The following is a 26,889-nucleotide window of genomic DNA, read 5'->3' on the forward strand; positions in this document are numbered from 1 at the left end:
TGGGGCGCAGGGAGCATGCGCGTGGCCCGGCCGGGCGCTGGCGGAGGGGAGAAGGAGGGGTGCGCACAGCGGCCAGCCCGCAGAAGCCGAGAGCCTCGCAGGAGGACGGAGCGTCCGCCGCGAACCCGTCGGAACCGGTACGCCGCTCTCGGGCCCGGGCGGAGGGCGGACGGGAGGGACTTGGCGCCGATGCGGCTCTGGGACGTTGGCTGGATCGGGTGGCCAGGGTCCCGGGTCCCCCGCGACCCTCGTCTCTGGAAACTTTGTGCCGGCGCCCCCACCTGCTCCCAGTGGCTCTCGCATCCTCTGGGCGGCGGGAGAGGAGAGGCCCCGCGCCCTCCGCGGCGCCCCCTCCTCAGCACGCGGCCCCCGCCTCCCTGGTTCTCTGTGCGCCGCCCCGGCCGCTCCCCTCCTCGGCGGACACCCTGGCCCAGGATACTGACCCTCGGGCCCCTTCGCTAGCATCCTCGTCCGCTCCCCTCCCGACCCCTCTGCTCAGCGGCCTCGCCACCCCTCACCCCGCGGTCGGCGTGCGCCCGCTCCGAGCCGCGGGAGCCGACGGCGGCGTTTTGCAGCTGCCGAAGGTTTCTGGTGCACGGGTAGGAGCAGCTGGACTTTGAGCAATGCCAAGTATTCAACTTGAGCGTTTTTCTTCGCGGTGGTAAATTGGTGTGCGCGGTGCTAGCGTGTTTTATTTCTTCTAAGTGTCCTTGCTCCAGAGCGAAGTTGAGTTGTTTGTGTGTGAGGGCAGTTGCACGTCTTAAGTGGATTGTATGACTATATTTTATTTAGGTGGATGTTGCCAATGGTACCAGCCAGTGTTATGGTAACAGGGTATCCGAGAGGCAAGGGAAGTGACTTACAAATGCAGTTCTGCTGTGTAGGGATTTAGTTAACACACACACACACACACACACACACACACCCCAAAAAAACCTCCTTGTACTTTTTATCCTGCAGGACCTCAGGGCATTTAGCATGTATTAACTAGCAGCTATTCATGGTAATTTTATAAGCGGGTAGGTAGAGAGCATGAGCATCCCGTTTTACAGAGGTAAAAACGGAGGAAAAGAACCAAGTCCCTATTCTTTACGAACCTTAAAGGGATATGGACCAAGAGTTTTAACTCAGAGTTTCCTGGAATCCCTAGTCTATAAGGCCACTCAGAACATCGTCCCTGAGATTGGACAGTTCAATTAAAAATCAGAGAGGCGGGGGCCAGCCTTCAGCAACTCCATGCTCTAGGGACTCAGCTGTCACCAAGTGAAGTGATACAGGACAAGACAAAGCTGCTCTGCGTGTTTCCTGCTCCTTAAAATGAGGGGAACAAAGGTGCTGTATCCTTTGCAAAGTTGTGTGTGTCTGCAGGCTCCACCGACAAGCTGCATTTGGTGACTGTTACTTGTTGAGGGCTCATAAAGGCTCCCATTCTTGAGTTCCCTTTAGAAACGCAGGGAATGAGGCACCCACCAGCATGAATAACCGCCTGTCTTCCGGGACACCTGAGAACTCACCGCGGGGACAGCCTCGGGCAGGGACCCCAGCCTGGGAGAGGGAGAGGGTTGCCGGGTGGAGGTAGGAATGAACCCTGCAGCTGGCGGCTTGACACATGAACGCTATTCCTGCCTCCAGCTCTGACTCATCTTCTGACGCTTGGGGGAGGAGAGGTAGTTGCTTGATATTTTTGGCTTTCCCCCATAAAAGGGGAGAGTTTCCTTCACCCCAAGTCTTTTGAACGTCAGTGTTGAATTTGTTCATGCCGCGTTCTCATCTGAAATCTCTTATACTGGCTGAATGCAAGTATGACTTATATAGCATCTTTTAATGGACTAGCATAAATGTACTAGCATTTTTAAATGGTGGTCTTTAGGAAGGTGTCTGTGTTTGGTGGATTCTTCTGTAATTGGGATTTTCTTTCAAGGCAAAGTGGATTAACACTTTTTCTAAATACAAGAAATACTTTAATCGTTCTTTTTTTAAATTTTAATTTTTTAACTTTTGTTTTTATTTTATTTTAAAATATATTTTTATTGATTTCAGAGAGGAAGGGAGAGGGAGAGAGAAACCCCAATGATGAGAATCATTTATCAGCTGCCTCCTGCATGCCCCCTACTGGGCATGGAGCCCACAACCCAGGCATGTGCCCTTAACCAGAATCAAACCCTGGACCCTTCTGTCCTCAGGCTGTCACTCTATCCACTGAGCCAAACTGGGCAGGGCTTAATCATCCTTTATGTAAAAAAATTAAAACTGTACAGATAAGGTTAAAAGTTTCTTTTGAGCATCTTGTCCAAAAACAGCTGCTGACTGTTTATTGGTTTATATCCTTTTAGACTTTTCTAATAAGCATTTTCATGAATGTCTTTGCACAATGTGATTTTTTTTTTAAATATATTTTATTGATTTTTTAAAGAGAGGAAGGGAGAGAGATAGAGAGCTAGAAACACTGGGGATGTGCTCACAACCCAGGTACATGCCCTTGACCGGAATCGAACCTGGGACCCTTGAGTCCGCAAGCCGACGCTCTATCCACTGAGCCAAACCGGTTTCAGCCACAATGTGATTTTTTAATTGAAATGAATTATTATAAAATTAACTGGTCCTGTTCATAGAGATTTGAGTTCTGTCTAGAACAAGTAGCATGTATATTAATTACACCTGGCTGTAAAGTTTTATTAACCTGATAGAATGGCAGTATTTCTTTGGACAACTGGCAAATGAACCTCTTTTAACCAACTTCAAAGCAAGTAAATCATTAAGATCCTAGGTGTTACTCTCAATTGCAGATGAAACTTTCCCTTCAGGAAAAAGTAAGTCTAGGACTACTAGTGTATTCATCTTTTCTTTGCTTATGAGGAGGCATAAAAGGGAGTGGAAAGCAGAGAGAGTTGCTAAAGCAACAGCACCTGGGTATAAACTTACAGAGCAAACAACACTTAAGGTGGTAGCTTTAGTTATTTATGAAAGCTTCACTGGGGTGAAGACAAAAAAAGGGAAGTGTTAATGTAGGCACAGTTTAAATCCATAATTTCAGGAGATGAGAGAGTTAAAACAAAATTCCCATAAAGAGTTTATGGGTTTTAAATGTTAGTATTTATTGAGGACATTTGCCATGCTAAAAGGTATTGTGCTGGCAGGCTGATAGTAACATTCAGAGAGGAAGTGTTCTTTCCCCAGATTAGCCAGAATTGTAATGGTTCTGAATTCCTGGAAATGAACATTATAGTTATTTAACCTTTTATAAAACTGAATTGTAACACACAGCAGAGGCTATTAAACATAAATGTATAACTTAATTATTTTAAAGGAAACACAATAGTAACCATCTTGCAGGTCAAGAAGTACCCTCAATCCCAGTCTTTCCTCATGACTCCCTCACCCCAGAGGTAATAAGCCAGTAACTACCCTCAATTGTGTGAAAAATCACTTCCTTTCTCTTCTGTAGTGTTATCCCCTAAATATAAATCTCTAAACAGCACAGTTTCATTTTGCCTGTTTTTTTTAAATCTTGTGCAAATGGGCTCAAAGTAGGAATTCTTTTAAATTCTTTTATCAATATTGTGTGTGTGTGTATATATCTACACACAGACACATTTTTTTTGTTTAAATTCTTGTAGTATTATATATTTTTAAAATTCATCCATGTTAATACCTATGATTGTAATTATTTAATATATATGTATGTATATATATACATATATAGGGTGTCCCCCCCAAAAATATATATATACACTTTGAATAATTATAAAGGTAGTGTTTATTAAAATACATTTCATTTTCACAATTGACCTATCAGCTGTTAAAATATGTATACATTTTTTTGGACACCCTGTATACATACATATACACATATACACATAATTTTGTTTAAGTTTTTGCAGTACTATATATTTTTCAGGCTCATCCATGTTGTTATATGTGCCTATATTCATTTTTGTCTGAACATACTGCAGGTTAGTTATCCATCATCCACTGCTGATGGATATCTGAATGGTTTCTGGTCTGGGGCAGTTATGAACAGTGCTGGTCATAGGTGTGTGTATCTCCAGCTTTACTAGCTGATGCCTATTTTCCAAAGTGGTTGTACCAATTTACATTCCTCCAGTGGTGTCAGCCTTTAATTTATAATCCACTGTATTTGTTCTTTAACCACAATATGTTTGGGTATTTCTCAAATGAATACATGTCACCTATGTGGACTGATCCCTGGCCTTTCATGTACCATTTTATTTACATATACTTATGTTTATTGTATGGATTGGACTAACATACCACCCAAAGGTCAGAGATGGTTTTTCCACTCTTATTTGACAAATACCCAATAGAACCCTTCTTTTGATCTTAAAAACAACAACAACATATATAGTTATAGGGATATTTAAATATGCCACATGAAGAAGTAAAAATAAAAGTGGCTAGTATCGAAAAGTCTTTTATAGATTTTTGGTGAATCCTACCTCTTGGGCTACCAGATGGCTTGACTTGCGCTGTTGAATGCTTGCCTGTGTCCAGCCCTGAATGTGCAAGCCAGCATTGCTGGCTTTAGTGTGACGTGTGTAGGAACTCAGGCCAGTGCTGTTAAAGTACCCCTGGAGGACAGGTATTCACATGCCTGTGTACATGTGCACATCCCCCAAGAAGCACCAAGCACAGACCATGGTTTGTCCTTTCTTGGCATTTCCAAAGGAACCATGGCTTCTTTGCCACTGGGATAAATGACTCTTTTACAGTCTTTAAAAGTGTACTTTTCTCCGTATCTTCCTTTGTATGCGACGGAAGAGGCAGTTTAGAACTACCTCTTTTGATATAGAAAATTCCTGCTTTTTGACTAGACAGTTGCCAGGTTAACTTTGATTGGCTGTGTTTGGTGATGCTAGCTAGATTTAAAGATGGTGTGTCTGAGGGGTGGGGGGTGAGTGAGAGAGAGGATGGGGAGATGTGGGGAGGTTATGTTAGGATTGTTATTAAATTATTAAATTCAGGTATTTGTTGAGTATCTACTGTGCCTAGTATCTGCTAACAGTCTACAGCAGAATGTTCCACAATTCTATAGGTTTAAAAAATACCCTCAGGGAGATCCTTCTTCTTAGCTGGAGGGGTGATGGAAGAACAGTAGCCCAAAGAATGTAAGATTTTAAAATTTCTCTTTATTTCATTTCCTCTGTAAGGCATCTTGGAAAATGGCTAAATTGTTTTATTTTCAGTCCTTACATAGATCATTTCTTTAAAAACACATATTAAAGATCTTTTCCAGATTCTTTAAAATCATTATACTTAAAACAGACAAAAAAACAACTACTTACGTATAAGTTTAAGAAAAAACACCCTAGGGGAGGATAAAAAGTGTTAGAACCTCTTAATCTGAGCAATGCGGAGAGAAATCCTGTTTGTATTCTTTGATGTGAATCTGTTAGTCTTTTTGATTTCTTTGCTCTTTAAGTTTGTAGATACACACAAAAAGACTCTTAAGCAAGAGCATGTGGTTCTGTTGACTAGTAAATATTTATGTGGCATAGAGACCTCATACTTACTCTATGATGGTGGCCCCATGAGTTTCCTATCCCCTAGTGACACCATAGCCATCCTAATGTGTTGATAGTGATGCTGGTGTAAACAAAACTGTGCTGCCAGTCACATAAAAGTACTAGAGGCCCTGTGCACCAAAATGTGTGCACTCAGGGGAGTCCCTCAGCCCGGCCTGTGCCCTCTCACAGTCCGGGACCGCTTGGGGGATGTCCAACTGATGGCTTAGTCTGCAACCCGGGGGGATCGGACCTAAGCTGGCAGTCAGACATTCCTCTGGAGCCCCAGGAGCCCTTAAGGCAGCGGTTCTCAACCTGTGGGTCGCAACCCCTTTGGGGGTCAAATGACCCTTTCACAGGGGTCGCCTAAGACCATCAGAAAACACATATATAAATGCATATTGTTTTTGTGATTAATCACTATGCTTTAATTATGTTCAATTTGTAACAATGAAATTGGGGGTCACTAGAATATGAAGAACTGTATTAAAGGGTCGTGGCATTAAGAAGGTTGAGAACCACTGCCTTAAGGGATGTCTGACTAATGGAGGGAGCAGGCCCAAGCTGTTAGTCGGACATCCTTAGTGCTGCCGTGGAGGCGGGAGAGGCTCCCGCCACCACCACTGCGCTAGCCAGCCATGAGCCAGCTTCTGGCTGTGCAGAGCTCCCCCTGTGGGAGTGCACTGACCACCAGGGGGCAGCTCCTGCATTGAACGTCTGCCCCCTGGTGATCAGTGCGCATCATAGTGACCGGTCGTTCTTAGGGCCAATTTGCATATTACCCTTTTATTATATAGGACTATATAGGATAGCACCCAGCTCAGAGGTTGAGCATCAACCCAGGAACCAAGAGGGCCCCAGTCCCTCGTGGAGGGGTGTGCAGGAGGCAGCTAATCAATGATCTTCCTCCCTCATTGATTTTTCTATCTATCCCTCTCTCTAAAATCAATAGAAATATATATATTTTAAAATGTTTGCTAGGGGCAGGTACAGGGTGGAGGGGGTCAGTGGGGGAAAAATGGGACATTTTATTACTTTCAACAATAAAGCTAAATTTTAAAAAGTTTGCTATACAAGTGTGTCCTGTTATGCTGGGAATAGCCTCATACATTTCATGTTTATCATGCCCTTAATTGCATTATTTTCTCTTGTGCTTGATTTAATTTCATGTTGTTTTGTTCATCATGGTCCCTAATCTCATGTTGTTTTGTTCATCATTAGCAAAAGCCACTGCTAATGTTGCCAGTACGAGGTCATATCAAGTGATTAATCTGGAAACAAAATTAAAAGTGATTAAGAACTACAAAGGTGGAAAATCAGTGATGGTTATACTCACAGTCAGGCATGTCCCATTCCACTATACATACTACCATCTTAAAGAAAATGATGGAAGCTGTTAAAGGATCTGCTTCATTGAAGGTAACGAGACTAACCAGTATCCCAACAAGAGCCCCTATCAGACATAGAGAAACGTCTAATGACCTGGACTGAAGATCAGACACAGAAGCACATCTCTTTCAGCACCATTGTGATCAGGGCCAAAACAAAGATTTTTTTTCCCCAATACTGAAAGAAAAAGCTGGTCTCAATTACAATGTTGAATTTACTGCTAGCTCTGGGTGGCTTAAACAATTCAAGAATCATTATTCATTACATAATATTAAAGTGAATGGTGAAGTCTATGCGTGCTGATATGAAGGCAGCTTTAGAATTTGTGAAAACTAGATAAGCTGATTGTGGAAGAAAATTAATTGCCATAGCAAATATTCAACATGGATGAAACCTCCTTATTCTGGAAACTGATACTTGAAAGACTTTCATCCATAAGATGGTCAGGCTTCAAGGCTTTTAAGTACAAGGTAACAGTCCTGCCTTGGGGACTGTTTTAGGCTACAAATTGAAATGCTTTGTGATCTAGCACAGTGAGAACCTCAGGGCCTTCAAGCATGTCAGTAAGCAGACACTGTCAGTTTACAGACAGGAGCAATAAGAAGTCTGGCGTGACTCAGCTCCTCTTCCAAGATGCTCTCCTGAATTGCTATGCCAGTGAAATGGCGAGGTACTCTTTGAGAATAACAATACCTTTTAAGATTTTGCTAACTGTTCATAATGTTCTCTCATTGTTGACATCCTTTTATTGGTGATTTTTATCCCAATACCAAAGTGGTGTTTCAGCCAATGGAACAAAGAGTTATAGGAGCTTTTAAGGCCTATGTGAGGAAGACCAGGCTATTGCTGCAACTGAGGAGAAACTAATGCAATTCTGGAAGGATTACAGTATCTATGACTGCATCAAGAACCTTGCTTGGGCCTTTGCTGGGTTGCTCAGTTGGTTAGGACCACCGGTTGATAATTGCTGGGTTAGAGAGTTGTCCTGATATGCCAAGGTTGTGGGTTTGCTCCCCAGTCAGAGCACATACAAGAATCAACCAGTGAATGCATAAATCAGTGACACAACAAATTGATGTTTCTTTCTCTAAATCAATCAATTAAAAATTTTAAGAACCTTGCTTGGGCTTGGGTGATGTCACCAAAGGAGTATATGAATGGCACCTGAAAGAAGACACTCAAGAGGTTTGTTCGTCCATAACTTCAGAGGATTTGCCAATGATGTGGAGGTTGTAAAAATCAACAAGGTTGTGGTTGAAATGACAGACAATTTTAACGTGGGTGTGGATGAGGATCCTAGAGGTGATTCCTGAGAATTGACTAATGAGGTGTTGTTGGAACTGAAACAGGAACACATAGCTGAAGAAAACCTCAGCAGGAGAAAAGGAAGAACCCCCAAGAAAATTCACAGTGAAGGGTTTAACCAAAGCTTTTTCAGACTTTAATAAGCTCCTTAAAGTTTGAAAACATGGACTCCCAACACCAAAAGGTTTTCATTAATAGAGAGGAATGTTCATGACATTATTTACTCACCGGCAAATATATGATCAAACCACCATGGACATATTACTGAAAAGAGTGACACCTCCTCAGGAAGAGCCTAAAGTCCTTTAGGACAGCAGTTGCCAACCAGTGGTCCGTGAGGCCGGAAAGGTTGGCGACCACTCCTTTAGGAGGTATTCCAGAAGAAGGCATTGTTATCATAGGACAGGGGTCCTCAAACTTTTTAAACAGGGGGCCAGTTCACTGTCCCTCAGACCGTTGGAGGGCCGGACTATAGTTTTAAAAAAAAAACTATGAACAAATTCCTATGCACACTGCACATACCTTATTTTGAAGTAAAAAAACAACAGGAACAAATACAATATTTGTATTTGCATGTGGCCCGCAGGCCGTAGTTTGAGGACCCCTGTCAATGGAGATGACAGCTCCATTTGTGTCATTGTTCCTGAAAACTTTCTAGTGGAACGAGATGTGGAAATAAGTGGAAGATGGTGACATTGAAGATCCTGACCCTGTGTGGGCTAATGTGTATGTTTGTGTGTTAGTTTTTAACTAAGAAGTTTAAAAATAAAATAAAATTTAAAATAGCAAAAAGCTTATACAATAAGGATATGAAGAATATTTTTAGCCCTAACGGTTTGGCTCAGTGGATAGAGCATTGGCCTGCAGATGGAAGGGTCCCAAGTTCGATTCCAGTCAAAGGGCATGTACCTTGGTTGCGGGCACATCCCCAGTAGGGGGTGTGCAGGAGGCAGCTGATTGATATTTCTCTCTTACCAGTGTTTCTAACTCTCTATTCCTCTCCCTTCCTTTCTGTAAAAAAATCAATAAAATATATTTTAAAAATATTTTGATGTAGCTGTACAATGTGTTTGTGTTTTAAGCTAAGTGTCACAAAATAATTTTATAAAGTAAAAAAATTATAGTAAGCTAAAAATTTCTTATTGAAGAAAAATATTTTTAAGTTTGGTGTAGCCTAAGTGTGCAGTGTTTATAAAGTCTATGGTAGTGAAGACTTTCATGGTAAGTGCCCTATACAAGTGCACCATTTTATCTTTTATACTATATTTTAACTGTACTTGTTCTATGTTAGGTACGTTTAGTTGTATTATAATTGCCTACAGCAGCGGTCGCCAACCTTTTGGACCACCAGTTGGCGACCACTGGCCTACAGTATACAGTACAGTAACACGCTGTACAGGTTTGTAACCTAGGAACAATAGGCTATACCATATAGCCTAGGTGTGTAGTAGGCGACACCATCTAGGTTTGTGTAAATGCACTCTGATGTTTGCAAAATGATGAAATCACATAATGATACATTTCTCAGAATGTATCCCCATGTATCCGTTAAATGACTCATGATTGTTATGTTTATTTTAAATTAGCCAGTGTGTTTTTTAAAATATTTTTATTTATTTATTTATTTTTATTTTATTTTTTTAAAAATATATTTTATTGATTTTTTACAGAGAGGAAGGGAGAGAGAGATAGAGAGTTAGAAACATCGATGAGAGAGAAACATCGATCAGCTGCCTCCTGCACATCTCCCACCGGGGATGTGCCCGCAACCCAGGTACATGCCCTTGACCGGAATCGAACCTGGGACCTTTCAGCCCGCAAGCCGACGCTCTATCCACTGAGCCAAACCGGTTTCGGCTAAAATATTTTTATTGATTTTAGAGAAGGGAGAGGGGTAGATAGAAACATCAATGATGAGAGAGAATCATTGATTGGCTGCCCCCTGCACACTCCCCACTGGGGACCGAACCCACAACCCAGGCATGTGCCCTTGGCCAGAATCGAACCCAGGACCCCCCAGTCTGCAGGCCGACGCTCCATCCACTGAGCCAAACCGACCAGGGCAGCGAGTGTATTTTTGACAAATATAAAAAGGACATAGAAATCTCTAATAGCCTTTAATTTGCACTGTCACACATGTTCTGTGTTTGGGGAACAGAGAACCCTTTCAGGGTTAAAGTTTGTATATAACTTCACATGATGTTTTTTTGTTAAAAATTGGAGAAGTATTCAAAGTTTTATAGAACTTCAGTTACTTGGTATAAATTTGCATCTCAAGATGTTCCAAAATGTAAATGAAATAGAACTTGTTTCATACTGGATTATATCTTAAACCTAAGTAACTAATGTATTATTTGAAAATAATTTTGAAAAATAAATCTACATTTATGGATTTTTCTCATTCCATTTATCCTTCTAGAAATTACAATAGGTAATATTTTATCTTTTCCACAATAGCTTAATCTTTTTAAAAAATTATTTTACAGAGGTACTTGCTAGAAATATAAATTCCCAGGCCTTTAACCCTCCCCAACCCCCACCCCTACCCCCAAATTCTGATTAATTAGGTCTGGGGCGGAGCCTAGGAGTCTGCATTCTAACCAGCAGCTCAAGTGATTCTCATGCAAGGGTTCTTAGGACTGCACTTTGAAAAATATTTATTTGCAATACTATGATGACTTTATATCATAATTTCAACCAGGGATTGGGAAACTTTTTCTGTAAAGGGCCAGGTAGTAACTATTTTAAGGCCTGTGGGCCATAAAATTTCTGTTGCAATTACTTAATTCAGCTTTGTATCATGAAAACAGCCATAATTAATACATAAGAAGTGTGGCTGTGTTCCAATAAAACTTCATTACTGAACTTAAATTTGAATTTTATACAATTTTTATGTGCCATGAAATACAGTTTATACATGGATTTTCAACTGCATAGGAGGTTGGCACACCAACCCCTGTGTTATTCAAGGGCCGACTGTTCTGTTCTTCCTTTTATTTTTTAACCATTTAAAAATGTATAAACTATTTACTTAGCTCATGGACTATACAAAAAACAGATGATGAGCTAGACATGGCCCACCAGCTATTTGCAGAGTGTTTCAGAGGCTGTTGCATTCTCTTAGAGCAGTGGTTCTCAACCTTCTGGCCCTTTAAATACAGTTCCTCATGTTGTGACCCAACCATAAAATTATTTTTGTTGCTACTTCATAACTGTAATGTTGCTATTGTTATGAATCGTAATGTAAATATCTGATATGCAGGATGGTCTTAGGCGACCCCTGTGAAAGGATCTTTCGACCACCAAAGGGGTCGCGACCCACAGGTTGAGAACTGCTGTCTTAGAGTATATAAATAATAATCTATATATATAAAAGCCTAAGCGACCTTTATGATGGAATGATTGGTCGCTATGATGCGCACTGACCACCAGGGGGCAGACGCTCAAAGCAGGAGCTGCCCCCAGCCCGCAGTCCCTGATTGCCTGATCGGGCTGAGCCCCCCAGGCTGGGTTGGGAAACGGGGGGTGGGTGGCAGTAGATGCGGCCCCTTTCCCAGGGGGGGCCGAGGGCTGGCTCCCTCCTCAGAGCGGTGGCCAACCTCCCGGGTCCCTCCCCCTGTCCCTCCCTGTACAGGCAGGCCCCAATCGCCCGGGTTGGGATGGGGAACCGGGGATGGGTGGCAGCAGACACGGGCAGTGAGGGAAGGAGGAGAGGGGGAGGCAAGGAACCATGTGGTGGCAGTGTACAGGCAGCAAGGGAAGGGGTGAGGCGGGGAGGCAGGGTACCTCATCGGCCCTGATGTCCGGTCAGGCCTAGGGACCCCACCCATGCACAAATTTTGTGTACCAGGCCTCTAGTTGGTAGTATAATCTAAAAAGAACCATATATATTTTCTTATTTAAATTTTTTTTTCATTTATTGATTTTAGAGGGAGGAAGGGAGGGACAGAGAAAGAGAAACATCAATTCCACTTTTCTATGCATTCATTGGTTGATTCCTATATGTGCCCTGACCAGGGATCGGACCTGCAACCTTGGTGTATGGGACAACACTCTAACCAACTGAGCTACCCAGCCAGGATTGTATATTATCTTATTGCATAAGATAGCTGTTTCAAGAGATAATTAAAGCCAAGGGAATAACTTTGGAACCCTCTGTGTTTTGACTCTTACTTAGTTAAAAACTTGATTCTTCCTTTTGCTGTAGTGGGGCTCAGACATACCCAGTTGCCCTCAAAATGCGATAGGTCTGCTGTTCCTCAGCATGGAAAGGGTATGTAGCTTCATCAGGTTCCTTCCATCCAGCTAATGCAAGAGATCTGGTTATCTTATTCTGCTCAGGAACTCTGGTGGACAATTACAGATGCCTTTGACTAATAAAGAAAAATGGGAAAATAGTGATGCTTTAAAAATGAAGCTAATTTGGTATAAAGTGGTCAAAAAGTTAAATTGGGTTTGAGGTATGATAAAGAAGTTCTTGTAAGGAGAAAGTTGAGACTCACTGCTTGAGTTTGAAGGATTTTGATTAATACAATGAGGCATTAAAGCATAAGATGATCCCTATTGAACTTTTTGTTCTTATGAACTTTATTTTAATTTATAAATTCTTTTTTGCCTTACTTAATGAGCTTTGAAGGACAGAGATCTTATGAAAAGATCTGCATTTTCTGAGATTTCATGGTCCTGCTTCTCAGAGGGCAGTAGTGACTTCAGCAATTTTGAGGCACACTTAAATCTACTTGGGTATAATTGCTGACTTTTTTTTTTAAAGTACTCTGTGTCTAGATGTTCTGACCTATATAGATGAAAGTTCACTTAACCAAGAACCTATGATTCTATTGAATTTTTACCACTTGCTCCTTGACGATTTTAAAGTATCATTTATATAGGCTGTGGCACAAACTGGTTTCTAGTAATCACTAAACAAGTTTAAATGTGATTGTAGAATTAATGTTCAGATTTTAGATGAAGCACAACTAGACTGACCTTATGTTCCTTAAATTCTTTCTCTTTGCAGATTTTATTTCCTTCCCCAGTGAAATGTACATTTTGGTAGTCTTAGGTCACTTGATCTGTTATGGTCAGACTATATGATTAATCAACAGACAACTCATGGAAAGGGGTTCTGGTCCCAGTGGGGTTACTCATTTTCTATGTAGAGTCTGGGAAAGCCTGTTATCCTCCATTTACCTCCGATTCCTCATTTGGGAACCACGACAGCAGAATGATACTGATTCGTGAGAGTTTGAGCACACTCATGTGTTTTAAACAAATAGGTACTCGAGTTTGCTTCAGCAATTCCACAGGTCTGAGATGGGGCCTGAGAGTCTGCATTTCTACCAACCTTCAGGTTGACGCTACTGGGTATTGGATCACACTTTTTAGTAGTAAGAGTAGTAGAAGAGGGCTTGTGTTCTCCATCTGGAATCTAAAAATAAGGCTCTTGAAAGACAAGAATGGCAGCATGTTTTAAATGGATTGGTGAAAAAATATAACATAATTATAATCTTACTAGAAGCCTGGCGCATGAAATTTGTGTGCGGGTATGGCCTGGCCTGCAATCAGGGCCATCTTCCTCAGCTGCCTGCAGCTGGTCCTGCCCCCCGCAGCCACCCACCCCTGATTTCCTGTTCGCTATTGGGTATTTGGTGCCTGTGGCCGGGGGAAGGGACCAAGAGGTCAGCTGTTCCTGCCTGCTCACTGGCTTCGCCCCCGCCACAGGTGGCCATCAGGTAATCGGAGCCTGCCGGCCAGGGAAAGGGACCAAGAGATGGTCAGTGTGCCTCATAGTGACTGGTCCGGTAGTTGTTCTGGTCATTCTGCCATTAGGGTCAATTTGCATATTACCCTTTTATTATATAGGCTGGGTTACATCCCCAAGTAAAGACAGTCTATTCAATAAATGGTGTTGGGAAAATTGGACAGATGCTGTGCAAAAAAATGAAACTTGACCATCTTACACCATACACAAGAATAAACTAAAAGTGGATTAAAGACTTAAATATAAGACTTGAAACCATAAAAATCCTAGAAGAAAACATGGGCAGTAAAATCTCGGACATTTCTCGTAGCAGTTTTTTTTTCTGATCTCCACAGGCAAGGCAAACAAAGGATAAAGTAAATAAATGGGACTACTAAAAAGTTTGCACAGCAAAGGAAACATTAAAAAAAATGAAGAGACAGCCACTGAATGGGAGAATATATTTACCAATATATCTGATAAGGCATTAATGTCCAAAATTTATGAACTTATACAATTCAACACCAAATAAACAGTCCAATTAAAAAAATGGGCAAAGCACCTGAATAGATACTTCTCCAAAGAGGACACACAGATGGCCAATAAACATATGAAAAGATACTCAATGTCACTAATAATTAGAAAATGCAAATTAAAACCACAGTGAGATATCACCTCACACTTGTCAAGGCTATCATCAATAAATCAACAAACAATAAGTGTTGGTGAGGGTGTGGAGAAAAGGGAACCCTTTTGTACTGTTGATGGGAATGTAGATTGGTGCAGCCAAAGTGTAAAACAGTATGGAGTTTCCTCAGAAAATTAATGAAACTGCCTAATGACCCAGTGATTCTACTCTGGGGATATATCTGAAGATACTCGAAATAATTCAAAAGAATATATGCATTCCTATGTTCACTGCAGCATTATTTACAATAGCCAAGATTTGGAAGCAGCCCAAGTGCCCATCAGTAGATGAGTGGATAAAAAAGCTGTGGTACATGTACACAATGGATTACTTCTCGTCTGTATAAAAGAAAGAAATCTTACTTTTGCGACAGCATGGATGGACCTGGAGAGTATTATGCTAAGTGAAATAAGTCAGTCAGAGAAAACAGATACCATATAATTTCACTCATATGTGGAATCTAATGAACAAAATAAAGTAGAAACAGACTCATAGATACAGAAAACAGACTGACAGCTGTCAGAGGAAAGGGGGTTGGGGGCTGAACAAAGGTGAATTTTGGGATTAAGCAAAAACAACAACTCGTAGACACAGACAACAACATGGTGATTACCAGAGGGAAAGGGGAGTCAGGGGAGGTAGAATAGGGTAAAAGGATAAACAGTGACTGAGAGACTTGACTTTGGGTGGCAAACACAATACAATATACAGATGTATCAAAGTTCTACACTTGAAACCTATGTAAATTTATTAACCAGTGTCACCCCAGTAAATTCAATTAAAAAAAAATAGACACTTCCCCAGGTTAATGAGCAACTTAGTTTTTCAACACCATCAACTTTTACTTTGACCTTGCCTTCTCTGCAATCGATGGCACTCACTGTTTGCATTATTTGATTCCCTTATGTTAGTCCATCTCTTACTGTTATTCAACTGTTTTATATGAGTATCTTGTGTCATTGCTTTAATGATAAAATCCTAGCACAGGGTTATGGCTTATGTTACCTTTATACTCTGTTCTAGTTACTACTGCTGCACAGCACACTGTTCCAAAAAAATGGTGTAAAAACAACCATTTTCTTTTTTCTTTTCACTCACAGATTCCTATGGACTTCACATAGTGGGGACAACTTTTCTTTTTTTTTTTTTTTTTTTTTAAAATATATTTTATTGATTTTTCACAGAGAGGAAAGGAGAGAGATAGAGAGAGTTAGAAACATCGATGAGAGAGAAACATCGATCAGCTGCCTCCTGCACATCCCCCACCGGGGATGTGCCCGCAACCCAGGTACACGCCCTTGACCGGAATCGAACCCGGGACCTCTCAGTCCGCAGGCTGACGCTCTATCCACTGAGCCAAACCGGTTTCGGCGGGACAACTTTTCTTTACTCCACAATGTCTGGGGCCCTTGGTGGGAGATTTAAGACCTGGAGGTGGCTTGATTGCTGGAACCTAGAATCACCGAAGTGTCTTTATTTACATACAGGGTGGGGCAAAAGTAGGTTTACAGTTGTTCATATGGAAAATAATCTATTATCTTATATAATAAAATCCTAATGAGCCTAACCGGTTTGGCTCAGTGGATAGAGCATCAGCCTGTGGACTGAAAGGTCCCAGGTTCGATTCCGGTCAAGGGCATGTATCTTGGTTGCAGGCACATCCCCAGTAGGGGGTGTGCAGGAGGCAGCTGATCGATGTTTCTAACTCTATCTCCCTTCCTCTCTCTGTAAAAAAATCAATAAAATATATATTTTTAAAAAGTATATATCTTAAAAAGAAATAAAAGCCTAATATGCTAAGTGTCTGGTTGGCCACTCAGCTGTTCAACCAATCAAAGCACAATATGCTAATGATATGCTAAGGCGGCCTAACTGCTTGCTATGATGTGCACTGAACACCAGGGGCAGACGCTCCAACCAGTAGTTAGCTTTCTGCTGGGGTCCGGCTGATCTGGACGGAGCGAGATGGACTGGATATGCCCTGGAGTCCTCCTGTGGTCCCTCAGCTGACCAACCTCCTGTGTCCCTTTTGGCCCTGGTGGGGTCCCTTGGTCTGGCCTGCACTCTCTTACAATCTGGGACCCCTCAGGGGATGTCAGACAGCTGGTTTTGGCCCGATCCCACAGGCCAGGTCGAGGGACCCCACTGGTGCACAAATTTGTGCACCGGGCCTCTAGAGTGTGTGTGTGCGCATGCGCTCTCATATATATATATATATGTAAAAGCCTAAGTGACCGGCTGACTGGCCAGTCGCTATGATGTGCACTGACCACCAGGGGGCAGATGCTCAGCATAGGAGCTGCCGAGTGACAGCAACTTTGCAGAGTGCCTTCTTGCACTCTGGGACCCCTTGGGGGATGTCAGACTGCTGGTTTCGGCCCAATCCCTTCAGGCCAAGCCGAGGGACCCCCCACCAATGCACAAATCCGTGCACAGGGCCTCTAGTACAAGAATACACTGTGTTTCATGTACTCACACTTGTAAACCTATTTTTGTCACACCCTGTATTTAATAGTTGATCCTGGCTATCAGTTGGGATCTCAGCTGGGCTCTTGGCTAGAATACTCACATATGACCTATCCATGTGGTAACTTTATTGAGTTTCTTTGGGCTTCCTTATAGTACGGCAGCTTAGTTTCAAGAGCAAGTCCCAGGAGAACAGGTAGAATAGTCTTCATAGTGACATTTCTATTGTAGTTTTTTGGTTGAGTTGGTCAAATTGTAAGAGTGTCATGTGGGATGGGAGATACCTGGTGGTCTTTAGCAAATACATTCTTCCACAGTCCCCAACAGCACTTAAAACAGTGTTGAACACACGTCATGAACTCAGTAAATATGATTGTGAGTGAGTGACAATTTACCCAGGTGGATGAGGATGAAATTTAAAAAATTCGATTCCAGATGTGAACAGATTACCCCATTACACCCAAACAAATATATACCTTCGCCTTCTATAGTTTCTTCTCTTTCAGCATGGGAATCTATGAATTTATTATGTGGAACTGAACTTGTTAAGGTCTTTGCATCTATGTTGCTCTTAGCAGAGGTGGGGAATGTCTGGCCCTGCCAAGGCATTAGGGGAGTTAAATGTTTGACCAAATACTGGTATAGCGGGCTGATGTTTACGTTGATAATTTTGTATGGCCTGCAAATGATGTTATAAATACCCAAATGGCCCTTGGCAGAAAAAGGTTCCCCACCCCTGCTCTATTGGCATGTTTTTTTCCTGTCATCAAGTGGGCTGCCCACATCCTTCTTTGGGCCATGATGTGTTCTCTATCCAGCAACTGGCTAGTGTCTGATAGATTCAGTTAATGGGCTGGTGATCCACATGAGCACATTGAGATGTGCAGCCACGTTATGACTATATAAGCAGTTACTTTAAAGCTGTGTGTCACACTGGGGAATATCTGTGGCCAAACCAAAATGCAGACTCTCAGACTTGAGCTTTATGTGTATTTATCCTCATCCCATGACACCATCATATCAGTTAATTTATGTGGTGGGAGACGCAAAATCAACCCCGCCTCCAAATGTGTAAGATGTTCAAGTATATTAGCCAAGTTACTCAAGTTTTCTAGATGACTGAGAACAATTTATGAATAATTTTATTTCACTTTAAAAATAAAACTCAAATGTTGTTGTATTATTTTCCTTGATGAAAGATTGCCACACTTCGTTTTTTGTTTGTAAGAGTGAGTATATTTTTTCCCCCAATAGAACACAATAAATGAAAATTAATGAGGGAACTAGTATTTACTTATGGCAATGTGAGCTAAAACGCTTCTATTTTTAAAAGGGTGACTTTTAAGTTTTTTAAAGAACTAAACATTTACTCTTATGGAGAAAATGTCGTCCTGGCTAGTGTGGCTTGGTTGAACACTGTCCTGTGCCCCAGGAGGTTGTTGGTTTGATTCGTGTTCGTGTTCGAGGGCTTGTTCCCTGGCAGGGGGTGTGCAGGAGGTAGCTGGTTGCTGTTCTCTCTCCCTTCCTCTTTTCTAAAAATCGAACTATTAAAAAAAGAGAGAAAATGCAATTACAAAGGTTTTCAATTATAAAATAACATTGTAGGCCTCCAGCATACTAGTATACTGGGACCCTCTGAAATTCCAAAAGCTAAAACTATTTTAATCAGGTCATTTTACACACTCTTCTCTAGCTCTGTTGTAGCTGTTTTCTGCTTATTCAATATGAGGCAAAATTTCAGTGGATAGAATTTCAGATTTTTAACTGCAGGTTCTAGTGGTTGTCAAGATTTTTTTTTTTTTTTAAAGGAGAAGTAGCCTCTGTGGTACTGGGATGGATGCTCCAAATAGACTGTGACTACTGGCAGCGATTCCAAGTCTATTCTAGGTGTGGATGCCAGTGTTAACATGAGGCTGGTGCCCACATCCCAGGAGCTCTCTATTGCAGGGAGTAGTTAATAGTTTGAGATTTCAGGCCCAGTGGGCAAATACTAATTCATTTTGTTTAGCACTTTGATGCTTATTATTCAGAGACCCGCAATCATCTCTGATGAGACAAATTGCTTATAACTTGTAAAAGAAATACCTTCTCTGGGTTTGGTTTAGGACAGTTCCTTTTTTTCTTTCATCCCAACCCACCCTTTTCCCCTAGTCAAAAAAGGCATTTTTCCCTGAAGAAATGCAGCTGTCAGAGCAACTTGGAAGGGCTGAGTTGAACACCATGGACAGCGGTGTGGATTCCTTGGCTCTCTCTCTGGCCATCCTCAACCCAGAGACTAGTGTGCTGCAGTGGGAGTGGCGTGTTCATTCAGAGCACCTTGCAATCTTTGACCCCTCAAACGTGGGTCAGACTTTATTCTCCTAATAGTCTTTTTCTGTCTCCCAGTACACATTCACTAAGTTGATTTTTACACAGCTGTGATGTAATACCCATATTTTCTTTTATTCTTTATGATCAGAATCTGCCAGCCCTAGAACTGAGCAACACTTCTTCTTGTGCCTACCTGGGACTTCTTGCTGAGGTCCCTCTGCTATCAGGAGGGCTTTGTGTCCTGAATGGTGTACCAGTTTGTGGCAATATTTTTCTATTATGGGCAATAAGAAAATGGAACACCTCAGCTGATCTAGGCTGTCTTTTCTTTTTTTTAAATATATTTTTATTGATTTTTTTACAGAGAGGAAGGGAGAGGGATAGAGAGTTAGAAACATCGATGAGAGAGAGACATCGATCAGCTGACTCCTGCACACCTCCTACTGGGGAGGTGCCCGCAACCAAGATACATGACCTTGACCGGAATCAAACCTGGGACCTTTCAGTCTGCAGGCCAGCGTTCTATCCACTGAGCCAAACCGGTTAGGGCTAGGCTGTCTTTTCTGTAAGTAGCATTTAAATATGTTCTTTGTAGGCAGATCCAAGACCTCTTTCATGCTTTGAAGGCACTGGTTGGTAATGTTAGAGTGCTGTAAGGCAGGTGATGAGAATGTAACCCCCCTCCCCTCGGTCACACAGAGAAGCAGTGTGTGTAGGATTGAGCTAGGAGCCTGGACACCTTGGATCTCTTCCTGGTTCAGTCATTTATGTGCCCCAAATTGAAACCATCTCATCCTTTCTGAACCTTGTTATTTTCTGATCTGTAAAAGGGGTCAGGAGTGTTTGTTAGAGGAGGAACTGTGGTGTCTGTGCCCTCTGGCAGACGTCGTTTTTCGGAACCTTGGACCCAGCTTTGGCATTTTAAGCAGATTTGTTGGCATGAGACTGACTAGCAGCAGCAGGGAGAGAGGATCATGTCTGTCTCACTTGGCTTCTTCCCTGAGGACTCACAATCTGTTTTCTTTCCCCTGTAGCACCCAGTACCCTACCACTGCCCAACCAACGACGGTTAACAGAATACTAGGCTTCTGACCCACCCATTACTTACCCTTGGCCCCTGATGAAGACTTTTCTGCTGAAAAGGCCAGGGAGCCCGGGACCCCTGCCTCAGGGAGGCAAGTGGCCTCACAAACAGAATGATTATTTGGGAGACTGAGTCCCTCTTAGACAGTCACTACATAACCTGGTTGGAAATGTGATTAGCATCTTCCAGGTTTTACACATTGAGCAGGGAGTTATCACCAGCATGAGAGCCTGATTTTGTGTTTATTATGCAGTGACTTTGCTTTTTTAAACTATCAGGATTCTGCCAGGGAAAGACTTGGAAGTGGCAAGACACTGTGCTCTGCTACAGGACAGGATGTTCCAATAATGTAAAAGTTCCGCACATTTCCCTCTAACACCCACACCCGAGAATCTTATGTGACTACTTCCTTGTTCTCCCTCATAATACAATTGCACCTATCTCCATGTACCCCTGTATCAGATGTGGGCCCCCAAAGAGGATTGTAACCTGGGGTGAGGTAGCTCCCTTCAGACAAGGGCAGTTTCTGGGGAGGGACTTGTGATCTCTCAGCATCAGCACTCTGAGTGCCTCAGTCCTGAAGGGGCAATCTGGGTGGCACACCACAGCACCCACCTCCGCAGTGAACCTAAATCGGCTGCAGCAGCATCACCTGGGGAATGTATCAGCTTTAATGGCCTAAAATCAACTCAGTTTCCTTCAGTAGGTGAACAAACCATGGTATATCTATCTATACCAAGGAAAGGACTGTTGATATATCCAACAACATGGGCAGTGTGGCTTAGATGGTTGGAGCGTTGTCCCGTATAGTGAAAAGGTCCTGGGTTCGATTCCCTGTCAGGGCTTGTGCAGGAGGCAGCCAATCAATGTTACTCTCTCTAAAATCAATGAAAGCCTGTCCTCGGTGAGGATTTTAAAAAAAAAGTACACTTAGTGAAAATCAGAATTCCCCTCATTCCCCCAAGAACACTACCCTATGTTCTATGATTTCATTGTATAAAAATGTAGAAAATACAAACTGTAGTGACAGAAAAGATCAGTGGTTGCTAGGGAATGGGCTAGAAGATGAGGGAGGGATGTATTATAAAGGAGCATGAGGAAATTTTGGGGGGTGATGGATATATTTCCAGGTCATGTTGTCTCGAGTGTATGCATGTTAAAGCTCACCAAATTGTACACTTACTGATCAAGTTGTACACCAGTTATGACTCAAGAGCTGTAAAAATTTAAGTGTGATCATTATTTGGGGAAAGGCAGAGGGACAGGTACTCATAGTCACATAAATGAATACATAAGAAGGGCCAACATGGAATTCCAGGGGGAATTCTTTTTTTTTTAAATATATTTTATTGATTTTTTTACAGAGAGGAAGGGAGAGGGATAGAGAGTTAGAAACATCGATCAGCTGCCTCCTGCACACTCCCTACTGGGGATATGCCTGCAACCAAGGTACATGTCCTTGACCGGAATCGAACCTGGGACCCTTCAGTCCAAAGGCCGACGCTCTATCCACTGAGCCAAACCGGCCAGGGCTAGGGGGAATTCTTTTAAACTTTCTGATTGGCCACATGCTTGCCTCCTTGTGTTTCTGCAGATCTAATTTATATCCACTGTGATCAGCTCTCATAACTTGCCAGATCCAGACCCAGGATTCCGAGTAACCAGACCCCTCCCAAGTGAGTAGCCCAGCACTACCTCTGTCTGTAGAACGAGGGATATTCTTGTCCAACTGAAATAACTTCAGGCATTTCTACAATACCCTGGGGGGAGGTCAGCACCCTTCCCAGTGGACACAGACTGTAAAGCAGGGGTCCTCAAACTTTTTAAACAGGGGGCCAGTTCACTGTCCCTCAGACCGTTGGAAGGCCGGACTATAGTTTAAAAAATAAACTATGAACAAATTCCTATGCACATAGCGGCGGCAAAAACGCCCAGCGGGCCGTAGTTTGAGGACCCCTGCTAAAGCAAGGTGTATTTGAAATGAGAGGAACTGATATCTAAAATCCCAGGAAACCAAGAGTGTCGTTTTCTATTGTTACTAATATATAGAACTTATGTAATATTGAATGTCTTATAGTAAGTAAACACTGTGCTAATGAGTATATATATACATACATCTTTAAATACTAAATTCATTTTAATCCAACACATCTGAAGCCAGTGAGATTCACCTTTTAGCTTAGACTTGGCTGAGGAAGGTGAAGCTATTTAACCAAACCCAGGGGCTCAGGTCAGCTAAAATGCTTATTAGCTTAGACAAATGATTTTTTAGACCATGGGTTTCAAATTACTTGGGATTATTTCCATAGAAATACTATAGCACAAATTGCAAAGTATTCAGATGTCATAAATATGAAAGGAGGAACTGTTTTTAAATAGTAAAGGGCTAAAGTGACCATATGTCTTGGATTTTCTGTAACTGATCCAATTCAGTATCTTTTTAGTCCACAAAGGCAGTTCATTGAATATATTACCTAATGTGGTATCATAAGATCTCTATGTCTAGAATTAGACATGAAGATAGGCAACAGTATCTGAAAGAACATGGCTATAGGAGGGGTCAGAATTTCTGATTTCTTCCTAATTACCAAGAAACTCTCTTCAATAAAAGCAAGATCCTGCAAGATTACTGGTTCAGGAATCAGCTGGGCATGTTTCTGTCTTTCAGTTTCCTAAAATAGGATATTTCCATTTAATGCCCTTTTTAAAAAACAATCGCCAGAGTGCTGAGTTTTACATAAATTTTACATATTGGTATCTTAGGCTACTTTTTCTAACTGATAATCCATAGATGATTTGCGTCCTCGAAAGAACATACTCTATTAGAGAAAATAACCATTTCTAATCCTTTTACCTTCTCATTCCACAAGTATGCAGAAGGCTGTGATGAATCAATAGCATATAAAATACTGACAAGTACCTGTATTTTGCAGGAAGGAGACTATAATTTCGGATTCCCTGGTGGAGGAAAACCAAACGCTCTGGTCTTGCTTCCAATGATGCAAGTGTGATTGTCAGTGTCTTCATGAGCTCCAGAGGTCACAGCACACTACCACGGACTCTCATGGCCCCTCGGATGATTGCTGAGGGGGACATAGGAGGCATCGCTCAAATCACCTCCTCTCTCTTCCTGGGCAGAGGCAGTGTGGCCTCCAACCGGCATCTCCTCCAGGCTCGTGGCATCACCTGCATTGTTAATGCTACGATTGAGATACCCAATTTCAACTGGCCCCAATTTGAATATGTTAAAGTGCCTCTGGCTGACATGCCTCATGCCCCCATTGGACTATACTTTGACACCGTGGCTGACAAGATCCATAGTGTGAGCAGGAAGCATGGGGCCACTTTGGTGCACTGTGCAGCAGGGGTGAGCCGCTCAGCCACTCTCTGCATTGCTTACCTGATGAAATTCCACAGTGTGTGCCTGCTGGAGGCATACAACTGGGTGAAAGCCCGGAGGCCTGTGATCAGGCCCAATGTAGGCTTCTGGAGGCAGCTGATAGACTACGAGCGCCAGCTTTTTGGGAAGTCGACAGTTAAAATGGTACAGACACCTTACGGCATAGTTCCAGACGTTTATGAGAAAGAGTCCCGACACCTGATGCCTTACTGGGGGATTTAATGCCACCAAAGCCTGCATCAGCAGCCCCTCAAGCAGTACCAGCATCTGCTACACAGTGTCTACTCCCTTCTTCACCTTTCTTTTCAAATGGTTGATTTTTTGGTTCTCCCTGAAGTGTTCAAGTTTATTTTAAGAGGTAGGGAGGAGGGGAGGAACATAAGGGGAATGCATACATTGCTAATAACATTTTTAAAACTAACATTTTGGAATAGTGTTTATGAAAATCTTTAACTAGCTTTTAATCATTTTTAATAGTTTGAACAGTTTAATAAACTGGTTCTGCTCTATCTTGAATCCCATGCCTTTTGGCATCATGACAGGTGCAAGAGAAGCTCAGTGCAAAAATCACTTTGAGTCCTGTTTAGCTAATCCTGTAGAGACAAGCTTTGCCTAAGGCTACTGACCACACAAGTGTTTAGGGAAGATTGATACCGGCTTCAGTCTCTACTGGATTAGCCCTCCTCTTTCCTTCCCTCTTTATTATTTAGTAACTTTGTAAGGTAAAAAGAAAACACCTTTATTATTTAGCTGTTAAGTAATTATAACAAACTCTGCAAACACCCTCTTGGAATCAATGTGTCCCAGACTATATTATTTTTAATAAACCTGTCTGCTTAACATATTAGAATATTTACCAAGAACAATTTTAGGGTGTGTGTGTGTTGAATGGAAGAAAGATGCTCTCCAATAATTGTTATCATATGGCTTCTGTGACAATATGAACATTACTGAAAATAGACATCCAGCTGAATCATGTCAACATTTCACATCCTGGCAGATATCATTTACAGTGCTGGAACTAAAATATAGCATAGCTAAGTGTACACTCTGACAAAAGGCAATTTTTAGTTGTCTCTTGGTAATTTTAAGTGCACCAAAGCAGTGAATTCTCCATCAAACAATTTGTTTTTTCACAAAAGGTGTGCCTTTGCTTGACTATTAACAAATGCCCTAAACCAAAACTTAATACAAGTGTTAAGCAAATAACAACAGCTTCCTCAACTGGCCCTAATAAATCTGACAACTCATCAGAGAGTTGTAGGTTAAGTAGTAATTATTCCATGTTCCTGGGAAGCCACTGGGCATTACCAGGTTGTCTTATTTTTAGATAGGGGAGCCACTTGTCACTGCTCTTTTTTACTCATTTGCTAGATAGGCTGTAGCTAGCTTATCTGTGGAATAATTTCCTAGAGTTTTGGTCTATTTTGGTAAGAAGCCATGAATATAATGCCAGTGGCTGCATATTTATATAAATGGTTATCTTCCAAATTTTACCTGTTCTGGGGTTTCCATTTAAATTCTACCTTTTCTTGTTTCATATCACTTGCCCACTCTAACAACCACATACATCATTATTGTCTAAATAAATAGAAATATTCAAAAAAAGCTAATAGTTTCTCTATGGGAAATCAGAGGAACCATAAATGCTACATCAGCACATAATCAAAATCAATCAAAAGAACAACAAAACAATACTATGGCTACGGAGGCCATGGCTGCTTTAGTATGAAGGCAAACTAACTCTAGTAGTCTCTAGATAAAGGTCCAAAATAATCATACTATAGTAAGAAAATATTTAGTGATGTGTTCTTGGTAACTAAGGAAAATTTCCTGCAGAAATCCTGGCAACCACCACCACTGTGATAACTAAGAGCATTCTTAGCCCTAGGCAAGTTTAACACCTTTCTAATCTAAATGTCAGAGTTTATTAGGACCAGCTAATAAAGTGTGTAACCTACAAGATGTTAGGGGAATTTTTGTAGTGATCCCCAGTGCAGGGCAAGCAGTTCAAATGTCTAACATCAAGACCCTATAATTTTCAAAGCTTAAGAACATGAGTCATTAAAAGGCAAGTAGAAGGTATTTTTAAACAACAAAAAGTACGTATATGTACACAAAGTACTCAATTTAAAATACTCAACCTATGTAGAGTGCCATGGGAAAAATAAAGAATGGATAATATCCTAATATACCCACTTCTACCTTAAGCATATCGAGACAAAAATTACACTTTGCCATAAAATTTTTAAAGGCAAAATACAATAAAAAAGCTTATTTCACCTCTCAAGCAGTGGGGTGAAGCTGTCGGCACAATGCACAGTATGGAAATAAGTAACCTTGGTTACTGTTTCCAGGGACACTGGGCTCTTGGCTAACGAGCTGAGGTGAAGCTGAATGCAATGTTGAGTCATTTCAATAAATGCATAAATCAACACAACGATATTCCACACTCCCCAAATCCTTGGGGGTATCTAATAAAACATTTCTATTTAACAGATATGAAAGTAATGAATACTTTTCATAGCAAAGGCTTTTTGTTGGTGTTTTGCTGTATTTTCTCCAGCATTTCCCATGGAGTGACTAAACCTACCATACTTAGTAAAGTCAGTAGTAATTATACATAGAATTTTATCTGAGGCATTCTGGAATATATCTGGGAATGGGAACTAATCTAGTTAGCATACTTTTTTTTTTTTTTTTTAAATATATTTTATTGATTTTTTACAGAGAGGAAGGGAGAGAGATAGAGAGCTAGAGACATCGATGAGAGAGAAACATCGATCAGCTGCCTCCTGCACATCTCCTACTGGGGATGTGCCCGCAACCCAGGTACATGCCCTTGACCGGAATCGAACCTGGGACCTTTCAGTCCGCAGGCCGACGCTCTATCCACTGAGCCAAACCGGTTTTGGCTAGTTAGCATACTTTAAAACATGTTACTGATATAGGCCACTGTGAAAATAATCCATATAGCATTTTCAA

General features: G+C 41.7%; 1 protein-coding gene across 4 annotated transcripts; it reads left to right on the forward strand.

Annotated features, from left to right (window-relative positions):
* On the forward strand, nt 1-26,647 carry DUSP14 (dual specificity phosphatase 14). Of its 4 annotated transcripts, none has more exons than XM_036340381.1 (3): nt 1-137; nt 22,099-22,180; nt 23,375-26,647. In XM_036340381.1, exon 3 carries the CDS (start codon nt 23,530-23,532, stop codon nt 24,124-24,126), a length of 597 nt encoding a protein of 198 aa, XP_036196274.1. In that variant the 5' UTR covers nt 1-137; nt 22,099-22,180; nt 23,375-23,529; the 3' UTR covers nt 24,127-26,647. The 4 variants fall into 4 exon arrangements, with proteins under 4 accessions (XP_036196274.1, XP_036196272.1, XP_036196273.1 ...); XM_036340379.1 differs by having other exon boundaries at nt 23,438-24,770; XM_036340380.1 differs by lacking the exon at nt 22,099-22,180 and having other exon boundaries at nt 7-137; nt 23,438-26,647.
* Nucleotides 26,648-26,889: the final 242 nt, after the last annotated feature.

The sequence above is a fragment of the Myotis myotis genome, unplaced genomic scaffold (genome assembly GCF_014108235.1).
Source record: "Myotis myotis isolate mMyoMyo1 unplaced genomic scaffold, mMyoMyo1.p scaffold_m19_p_17, whole genome shotgun sequence".
Lineage (NCBI taxonomy): Eukaryota > Metazoa > Chordata > Mammalia > Chiroptera > Vespertilionidae > Myotis > Myotis myotis.